Source organism: Varroa destructor, unplaced genomic scaffold, assembly GCF_002443255.2.
Source record: "Varroa destructor unplaced genomic scaffold, Vdes_3.0 BEIS01000002.1, whole genome shotgun sequence".
Taxonomy (NCBI): domain Eukaryota; kingdom Metazoa; phylum Arthropoda; class Arachnida; order Mesostigmata; family Varroidae; genus Varroa; species Varroa destructor.
Window position 1 is genome coordinate 43,007,055 of NW_019211455.1, and position 11,050 is coordinate 43,018,104.

The following is an 11,050-nucleotide window of genomic DNA, read 5'->3' on the forward strand; positions in this document are numbered from 1 at the left end:
ATATATAGTGAAAAATCACAAGTCGTTTAAGGTATACAGACGTACGGACTATTATAGGGACCATTTTGTCTATGGGGAAATTCGGTTTCGTCGTCTATGTAAATTTTTAGATGTAATTGTATATTTTTTTGACTGGCAGAAGAGCTAATAGGTTTTACGCATTATTTAATCATTATCAAACGACCGCAGTTCATCCGTCATGGATCTGCTATCTTGGAGCCGTGATTTTTTCGTCTTAATCTCCCCGTACGGAATCCACTACAGTGCTTAATATAAAACACTTATTGTTTAGTTGAAAAAGCTCTCTTATAATTAGTCTATAGGAAGCAGGGCGTGGAAATCAAATAAATAAATATTAATTACTATATTTAGAAATGCCACTAAATTCTGGTGTAGGATTTTACACACTAGTAGACATAAGTACACGTTTATGACTACAGTCATTCTGATCATTTTTCTTGTACACACAGCATCGCTCATCACCATTTTTAGGGTCACTTAGGGAGGAGTGTTGTTAAACAAAATTATTACCGTGTCTTCGTGTGGTTTTCATATTGTTTTGTTCCACATAAAGTTTTCGCAACGCGTAGATTGTTATGTTTATAATATAAAAACCTCTTCCCTTGTTTACTTTGTTTCGATGTGTAGTGAACAGCCCATGTTTTCGACGAAGGCGCATGTGTTTCATATTGACCCAAAAACAAAGAGGTCCTGGATACCTGCTTCCAGCCATGCCGTTGCGGTCTCGTTTTTCTACGATCAGACCAGAAATTTATATCGGATCATTTCTGTTGAGGGCAGCAAGGTGAGCAGTTTATATATACGAATATTTTTCATAAAATTGATCTGTTTACGGAAATAGCTACCTTGAGCATATATGAGATAAAAATGCTTTTTTTTTACATCTCTCTTCGATAGCAATGGATTTTTGAAACATTTTACAAAGTACGAAATTGATTTGAAATATATTAATTGTGCATTGGAAGTATGCATAATATTTTTATTGAAATTTATTGAATTCTCAATCCTGTGATGCTAATCCAATCTGAGCAGTCTGATGTACAACTTCAAACGGCTATAGTGAGTCCGAGTAGTAGCGCGACTCCTTGCTTATAAGCTTCTGTTTTTTTTATAAAGCTGAAACTGACTTAGATTATCAAAATAAACGATATAAAAAAGCAAAAATAAGTGTCAAATATTAATAGCTTTCATAATTAGTATGGCATTAAATTTGTACTCATCGGTTCTGCAGTGCATAAGTGTACCTCGATATTTAAGGTTTATTTTCTCGCAGCTAATTAAAAATATAAAGGCCATAAACGCGAACACCATTCGACGTATTAACACGCTGAACTATGTCAAAGAGTATTCTTTAATTCCACCTATATCCTGTACTTACTATAATCAAACATGTCTGTCAAGGGAAGAATAGCAAAAAACCAGGTCCCTTGCCGCGTCTCGACAAAACCATCATATCGAACCTTCTTCCACGGCGTTCAGCATATAGATACAGTCCCCATTATTTAAGTCCCGTAACAATGCTCTTTTTAGATTTAATTTTTTTAAACTACGAGTGCCGTATGTAATTTTCTAATATTACATAAGGTAGTTGTGGCTACCGTCACAGTATAATCTAGTTAATATTCGTAGCTTCATAGTTTTTGTGCATTTCTGATAAAAACAAAAATTCACTCGTCTACTTTTTTTCTCGAAAGCTACTTATCAGATAATAGATCCCAGCCAAACCTCGCTAACTAAGGGCCAACCAAACCCCTCGTCTAGTTCTTTCACGTCAGGAAGTAGACCGCGTGAGAGCAGAAATTATTAAACTCAAATCTTCCATATTCTCTTCTATGGCCGCGTGAGCCCAGCGCTTTTTCTATTTTTGTGTCCCCTTTTTCACTGTTGTATCCAAATGGACAGAAATATATTTATTAGCCCTTACGCGATTTATACGCTGATAAAATTCTCTCCCGTCGTTACGGGCTGATGACTGGCTGTGGCGTTCTGTGGTCCAGCAGCAGACAACGTCAACTTTACGTGGGATGTGAGACAAGCGAAACCCAAATGAAGCGTTTATCGCGTAAGCCACAAACCAAAAACCGATTTAGAAAGGTTGCCAGTGGCTTTGGTAGTGCGACCCATCAGACGTTGAATCCCATTTTTTCCATCTAACCAATTCGTCTAACGTTTAAAAAGCGCCGGCAGCATTTTGTTAAGAGTCATTTAAACTGTCCTAGATGTCGATGATAGATACATTTTGTTAAGATACTCTAGGGATAGTGATCGGAGGGACGTTGCTCTTCGAACTGCTATCCGCTAAAAGGATATCTGCCGACTGGCTGAGCGCCTAAAAAGGATAGGGGAACGTCGCAGCCGGACTAGCGAACCGTTAGGACCCGGTTTCTAATTTCATGAAATAGCGTGCGCATCATGTAAGGGTCTACAGGACAACCGCGATAACAAGTTCTTCAACTCCAAGTGCTGGACAGCTTCCTGCACTGGTTGAGCCGCCAATGTTAGTTGTAAGAATAGTTATTGCATGCGATGTTTGCTGCACAGGGAATTTGTTGGGAAGTTGTTATTGAGCATAGGTCGATATTGATAAGGATCCAGCCGACGGACTTGATAGAGGACTGGAAATGCAAGTTTATATACGAGCGTATCTATAATAGATGAGTTCGCTTGACACTAGCATGACGTTTCGTTTTCCAGGGCTACGATTAGGCTGAACCGTAAATTACGCCCATTGATATAACAGTCTGCATAGGGTCGAGCTTAATAGCAACTGCTATAGTCATATAAACAGAACTTCTATGGTTTTTTGATTTAGTCTTTTAAACTGGGTTTACCATGCCTTATTAGTTTACCATTGACCAATAATTGGACCCACCTTAGGGCATCCTCAGTTACGTCCCGCCAAAAACAAATATACATTATTATTTTGGTTCATAATAACAAGGAAACACTTAGCTCTAATCTGTCCTCCTTATTTTGCAACCTCTCTTCCTCCTGCGCAGGCAGTGATCAACTCCACAATCTCACCATCAATGACATTTACGAAGACCTCTCAGAAATTTGGTCAATGGTCCGATGTTCGCGCGAACACCGTTTATGGACTAGGTTTCCAAACTGAACCAGATCTTAATCAGGTTAGTTGCCTACAGTCGATCTATTTGTTGTTTCCGCTTGCAAGGCTAATAAGCTACCCAACTATGATGATGATGAAATTGGCTGAAAAATATTTTTTTAAAATATGCGCATGGTTAACTATGAACCACCGATCAAAGACCAACTCCAGTCAATACACGTCGTGTATCTAAACTCTAAACTGTAAGAACTAAATGGTGCGCGCACAGTTCATCGAGAAGTTCCAGGAGGTGAAGGAGAAAACCCGTCTCCAACAGAGTGGGAGCACCGGAGCGAAACATGGTTCGGCTAACGCCAGTAATGGGGCAGCCGTTACCGTGTCGTCGGGCTCCGGCGCGTCGTCTGCCGACACCGAGCAACAACTCCAGCCGTTTTGCGGGTCCGCTGTCGAGGACAGCCCGAAACACCGGAGCGTTGCGGGTTCGAGAGGCTCTGCCACCAACCAACTTCCTCAGTCCACAACAGAGGCACAACTTCGATACGAAAACGATAGGCTCAAGCTCGCCCTGGCACAGAGGTGGGTCTGACTGAGTACGCTGGTTTTTCTTAATGAGACAAAGGCGCGCCTATGTGTGGCAGGCGCCCAATATTCAGACTGCCTAAGAAAGTGAATTAGCAAAGTGAACTTTGCTCCTTATGTAGGCGATGCCGTACGCGTATTCCGTCAGTGAAATGCTATATAACTTGTGTGACTAAAGAATTTTTTTGCTTTTGCAGTGTAGGAATAGTGCCCTAGACACTAATTCTATTACTAATGACATTACGAGCTAGTAATTTACTTTTCGTTTCGTTGTCGTATGTAGTTCTGCAAACGCGAAAAAATGGGAAGTAGAGCTACAGACGCTCAAAAATAATAATGCACGTCTTACCGGAGCTCTCCATGAAAGCACTGCTAATGTTGAAGAGTGGAAACGTCAACTGAATGCACTCAAAGGTACATTAGTACTGTTATGATAAATAGATAAACATTAGTTTAAAGTTTAACAGGTGCAGCGTTTTTGTTTCTAAGATATGGTAATACTAGCTGAGACTAACCCAATATGCTGTACATATGTTCTATTTATTACTACGTATATTATTAATATAATATAATAACTATTAGTACGTATTCGGATGTATTGGCAATTCCTCTTAGTAGCGCCGAAGGTCAAAGAAATAATTAAAATTGTGCTTTTTTGCTTTTTACTTAGTATACTTTTGAGGAGTCAACAAATATTAGATGAAAGCGTAACAATGGACTGATCGCCATGTGCCAAAAGCAATTATCCTATTCACAAAAATTTAAATTTAAAAATTAATTAATTTAAAAAGTGGTGGTGGTTGTTCAATCTATACGCCTTGGAACATTGATTTATAAACTTCAAACAGATATATTATATAACAAAAATGTATGCTTAGACTCTTACGTCCGGTGGTTCTGTCTTAATTAGGCTATTTAGTCGGACGGCACGACGTTTTCTTCCACCATGAAATAAACAGAGCGTGTCTATCCACACTCGATTTTGAACCTAAACTCGGATCCCCAATTTTCTGCAGATTACTTGCGACAGACTATGAGCAGTCATTGCAAAATGCTTCATTATTGTTAGCTGGAAGAATCGTCTCGAGTGTTACATGTATCGGTTGTTCCTTTTGTATTTTTCACTTGTAGACGAAAACGCAGGACTTAAATGTCGTGTCCTTGAGGTAGAGGCTTCTCTTGGTAGCCAAGAAGCGCTGACGGAATTAAGTGGCGAACTGGCACAACTGCGGCAACGAAATGAGATACTCGGAAGTGAATTACGAACGCGCGACGAAGAAATCGAAGCATTAAGATCTGGAGTACCAAGAGGACCTCATGGGGATGCTTTGAAGGTTAGGTTCCACTTTGCTTTATTTTCTAAAATCTTCTTGAAGACGGACAATATAATCCAGTCTAAGTCCAGTAAATTTAGGGAAAGACGTTCCCCTTTTAAACCTTGGCTTTAATTTTTATGATAGCACATGCTCCACAATGACGGACAAGCAAAATAAATTTTACAAGCGAAGAGAAGTCCTTACAATTTGATGCGAGGTTTCAAAAATCTCTATATAGTTTGATATAAAAACGTCTTTGATAGGAATTGTTTCCCTCACCCCCTAGTCACATGAACGTCCCAATGCAATTTATCACTTAATACATTTCTCGCAAATGACCTCGTTTGTTATAATTCCGTTTCCTTCACTTCAATCAGGCCGTGCTCATTGAAAACGACAGCCTTCGAATGACGGCTACCCGCCTACAGGAACAATTGGACGCGGTTCGGCTGTGTGGGACATCGGGAGTCGGCATCGTGTCATCACGTCAGCCCGCATTGGAGCATCTGAGCGTTCGGCTAGGCGCTCGCGTCACCGAACTTGCCGAACTTCAGGCCGAACTCGCTGCCCTGCTGTTGGCTCCCCCGCCCTCACAAAGTTCCGGTGGGGGACCGTCATGATTCTACGATAAAAATGGGGTACTCGGAGCTTCCGGCGAGGTAGCAGCTCCATTAGAATATGACGTCGGGGATTTACTTCAGGAGCAGTCGAAAGTTGAATTGGCGGCCGATGTAGAGACAACGATTTGTCCGATGCCGTCGGCAATGGCGGAAAGAACGCAATGGACTGCGTCTCCAACCAGCGACAGTGTCTACTACATGGGGCGTGATACGGACAAAACAGATACGCTTCAGGCATTCGTACAAAACGAGCTTCCACCACGTGACACGTCGAGCACGGAGGAATAGCTTTTGATGCATTGCCATTGGCACGAACGGAAGTTCACGTTTTAAACCAAACCAACCCAACCCAACAGATATTTGTCAAATGGTGAAGGAAAGGGACAAAGGAGAGAAAGGACGCGAAATGAGAGAGAGTCACAGAACCTAACCAAGGTGCATAAAAAGGCTAGTATAAAACTAATGATATCATAGCTTTCTGGTTACGATAACGGGGTAACATACGACAAACGTGCTATAACATGTAGCATGCTTCGTATACATATAATACGAAGTCCATACATTTAATAGTATGTTTTGCGTGGATTGAAAAGTTCCTTCCCCCTTCTTGGTGACGCCTGCGCGGAGCTCTGAAGAAACCAAGCGCTCAAGGGCGATCGGTGATGCAATTAATTACGACTAAAGATTGCCGTGCTAAGTTGTACTGTTGGAGGTCGACGTGACGCCAAATTTTTTTGAGTCGCCTCGTCACGCAGTAGGTAAAAGTGGCGGTACGTCGTTGAAAGTGGCCAAAATCATCGATCCTGGAGAGGGTAGATGGTTTCGACGATTACCTTTAGACGAGTTAAAGGGAAACCCAGCCTTACGCCTTTGGCATATCTACAAGGGTGGACTCCTGCGTCTAAATTTGTGTGAAACACGTGATTAATTGATACTTCGTCCAAAACAAGAAAAAAAAGTGCTTAGGATGCTTTGGGAGGTAGCATCGGAGTAAACTGAAAATGGCGGCAGTCTCAAAGAAATTTCAACGCTTCGCTTTGGCAAGTCGTTACCAAATCAAATAAGAAAATCGGCCAAATTTACATATATCAAAACAGTAACGTATAAGTAACAACATTGGATGCTAATTGCTGAACGATTGTGCGAGAAATGAGAAAAACCAAAACATATATATATATATATATATATAATTACGTGAAAACAGGCATGTATATCAATTGAAGACAAGTGGCCCACTGCGGTGGCTTTAATCCATTACAGTGAATTATAGCCTTGACATAAAGCCACGCTCAGAGAGGAAGAAAGAGAGACACAAGGCAGATAATTAATGATTCAATTATTTATAATGAAAGAAAGATTTATACAACGCAATCGCCCGCTCCAGCTAGCAAATGCTTTAGCATCGAATACAATAGTAAAACTACTATGATGCTAATTATCCAATAATATTATTATCCTTGAGACGATACTAATTGCCAAAAAAGATATCAACTCAGTAACTTAATTGAAAGAGCTCGACTGACGTTGTAACTAAGCAAAAACAATATTTTCTAAAATCAATCATTGGATTTAAGTAAATGTTTCGTATAGCTCACTAGGAAAGGGCTAACCATCGTAAAAAAGAAAAACAAAATCGGATTTGTTTCTCTGTTGCTTGGGCCGCGCTCGTGCGAATTTTCCTCCGTACTATCAAATCATATATGACATTATTTATTATCATTAACAAGTCATAATTCATATTGTTCTAACCACTAGTTAGATAAAACATGGTATATCACTATAAACTAATAACTCTGCCGTACGCATATGATGAAAAGATTATAAATAGTATACTTTATACTATATACGTATATATATCACGACCGTGCCAAAACTATATTTAATGACTATTGTAATAATAGTTACTGAAAAATTAATCAAGGGAGTATTAGGACGCAGGGCAACACCCTGTTTTTTTTTTCAATATTTTCCTTATGGGTTGGACTATTACTCTTAGATATTCCAATATTACTCTTACTATTATTTCTTGTGAAATTGTGGTCGCTATATTTAATTATACGTGCTATAAATCGGCTTAGAGAAGTACTATATAGTAGGTAGCAGCGAGTAAGACTGATATGACCTGCCGTACACAGTAATATAGTAGTAAATTACGATTGGCCTGCTGTCTACATGATCATAGCACCTGTTGTTGATTTTACGTTTTCCATGCTTTTGTTCAAAAACATACATTCTTATATAATGAGAATCACTAAAAAAACCCAATGTAGAATAAGAAAGGAAGCAGTACACACATACACACATCAATGTTACATTGTAACATTTAACGATTTACAAGTTTTCACTATGTTATGAGTGGCTGGTGTACGTTTGTCAACTTAATAAAGTGTGAGTCATGTCGTGCAAGTAAGTGAATCTACTAAAAGAACGATAGTAATCTAGATCACTATTAATGACTAAATACTATGTAGTTAGTTCACTGGATAATTAGACGAGTAAGAAGGAGCGAAAGAGAGAGGGAAAGAGAAAGAGAAAAAGAGAGAGAGAGAGAGAGACCGCGAAATTTTCATTAAGAGAACAATGTCCAAATAGTTCCAATGGAGTAACATGATGCGATATCGATCAGGAACAAGCATCCAAAAAACACATTTTGAAACAAGAGAGATTAATATTTCTACATTCACATATAAACAGATGTTAATAGAATACGTGAGTATTACGCACTTAAAGTTAAAAGAAAAAGGTATCAGATACTAAGCGATACAATGAAACGTATGTGAAGAAGTATAGCAGTTTTGAACTCATTAAAATGCTGGATTGGCAATGACGACGAAATAGGCATAAATATATAATAGAACGTGAAGGCCAACAAAAGGAATTGAGGGTCAATCAAAGGAGCCCAATGGGCGACGCCCAATGAACACGGATATCGATGTAAATATACAAAAGTTACTTGGGATAAAATGAAATAACAAGTTAATAAGAACGACAACTGGCCGATGCTCATCAATAAACGGTATAGTTTTCTAGCTCGCTTTTATGTGTATTCAGTAGGAAGTATATAACCAGCGGCTAGGAAATAATGTGTATATGAATGTGACCGCCTAGAAAAGATTATCACGCTCGTTGTCGCTGTTGTCTTTATTTTACACTTTTGCCAGGTATATATGCCACTTAAATATAGATTGATATAGTACTAGTTAAAAGTAAATCAGACTTGAGAAATACTAGCGGAATAAATCGTGAAGGAGATAGAGGCTTGATAACGAGTTGACTGTGCTGAAATACCGACAAGCACAATAGATGTGATCTGACCAGTTTCTCAGATGTATCTGGAAGTATCATTTGAAATAAAAATATAAGTGGAATTCTCTGATAAACATTGAAGAGGGTTTGCTGCGAGAGAACGCATGAAAGCTTAGTTTATAAGAGAACACTCAGCATATCGCCTGATGAGGTCAAATGCTTGACCGCGTTCTTAGACTTCAACTTTCTTCTCCTTGAAAATTTATTTTGAAATTTTGTTTATTCAACGGATCTTCGAACTTGGATTAAAAAATACTACCACCATATTTTCGCGGCTCATATATTTAAGAGTGTTTAAATTTCTTTGCAATCTACCATATTTGATTAAACGCAGTGCATTGCAACGTATATTATTTGAGTATATTTATTTTTTAGACTGCTAAGGTGTTACTATACGAGGTACAAATACTTCCACTTTAACAAAAATCAATGCAATCAAGTATTTGATTAATTCTCAACCAATGACTATTTATATAAAATATGGAAAGCCTCTTCTTGAGTTCTTTCCATGTGTTCTATCACCTTTTAGATCCTATGATGTTAGTCACTTTAATAAATGTTCCATAATATATGTGTGTCGGAGTATTTAAAAGCAAGACCCCTATGAGTTGGCACCATTTAGAATCACGGACACACAATATCTAAATTATATTCTAAATACTGTGGGAAAGTGACTGGTCTTTCAGATAGAGCAACTGTCTTCAATTACTTTATCATTATCGTGTAGACAAAAGTTTCAATGTCCTGAAAAAAATGAAAAGCAACAAAAATCTGACCTAAATATTTAAACAACTCTTACTAAAGCCCATTCTATTGTATGTATAAGGTATATGTAGCATAATTAAATTTTATTTGAATTCACTTCGCAGTTAACAGAGCTACCGGCCTTAATGATTTAACCCGTATCGACTTCGACCTCGATACTCTGACGTAGCTCCTAACCAATACCTTTATTTTGGTAGAAATAAGCACAACAAAAATATCCTATAACCCTTGAGAATTAACTAAAACTTGTAGAAATGTAAAACAACTTTTACTTGTGTGGCGTATCTGTCGACTAAGGCTGTGTTAATTAAGAACATTTTTTTATCGAAGAGCTGGTCGTTGACGGTATCGCATAACAACTTCAAAACCAGTATTTAAATCTTATGCTGTTGCCTATTCAGTGAAAATATTAATTACAGTATACTTGAAAATGCCATTCAGAAGCGGCCAAAGAAAGACATAGATTGTCTGAAAACTCTCATGCAGAAACTTCACTACACAAGAAAACAAATAGGACAACAAAAAGGAGATTTAAAATGTTTCTCATATTCTATATAAGCGAAATCAGCGTAAATGATTATATAGAGCATTCAGTGGCTAAAAGTGAACTGTGACCTTTAGGGTGGGACATTTTTGTTAGGTTGATAATATTCGAAATCCTCATTGAGAATACCTACGTATCAGTTTGACACAGCTAATTATCATTCAATCTTTTGATGAGATTTTTATATTTTTTCGGTATATTCTTAACATTCTCTATTTTAATCACACTTTGTAAGCCATATTTCGCTATACATCCTACAAAAACATTGTCGATTCCTTTTTTTATTATATTATTGTTACGCCATATTCACTATTATGCTATTATAGTGAATATGTTACTATTATACCATATCATATGTACGGAACTCATATTTTTCCATTGAACAACCTTTACTAGGCCAACAGTAAAATGCGTACTTTTACACAAACATTTCCAATTACTTTTAAGTTTGACTTCGAAACGCCTTCTAAGTTGAAATTGCTTCAGGATTTAAACATTTTTTGCCAACGCTCGACAACCCCTCAGAGCAAATCGGTGTGAGTTTCTTGCTTTTTTTCCTATTTAAGATATATGACATTATCCAGATTGATTTGCACAAGGTAGACCAATCAAAAAAAAGCTTTCCACGTAAAGCCTTTCCTTGTAATTCCAAAGCCTTGTTAGATTTCAATGAAGTTGCGTGATTTTCTAAACACCCTATATATATATATACATAGGGTATTTATATGTATAAATTCGAAAAGGTCATTATGAAAAGCACATTTGTGACTGTCCAAAAATAGTGCCACATGGCGATTTTTACCGTTACGATGATTGATAACACAGTGTA

At 38.0% G+C, this 11,050-nt stretch overlaps 1 protein-coding gene across 6 annotated transcripts in view; it reads left to right on the top strand.

The window, feature by feature from the left end:
* The window catches only part of LOC111244071 (homer protein homolog 1-like), a 17,824-nt gene extending 9,183 nt beyond the window's left edge, over nt 1-8,641 (top strand). For all 6 annotated transcript variants that reach the window (XM_086979183.1, XM_086979181.1, XM_086979180.1 and 3 more), the window contains 6 exons: nt 649-805; nt 3,021-3,152; nt 3,360-3,667; nt 3,954-4,084; nt 4,802-5,004; nt 5,364-8,641. In XM_086979183.1, the coding sequence (XP_086835309.1) occupies nt 649-805; nt 3,021-3,152; nt 3,360-3,667; nt 3,954-4,084; nt 4,802-5,004; nt 5,364-5,606 (1,174 nt within the window). In that variant the 3' untranslated portion in view covers nt 5,607-8,641. The remainder of the gene's footprint in view (nt 1-648; nt 806-3,020; nt 3,153-3,359; nt 3,668-3,953; nt 4,085-4,801; nt 5,005-5,363) is intronic.
* The last annotated feature ends 2,409 nt before the right edge of the window (nt 8,642-11,050 follow it).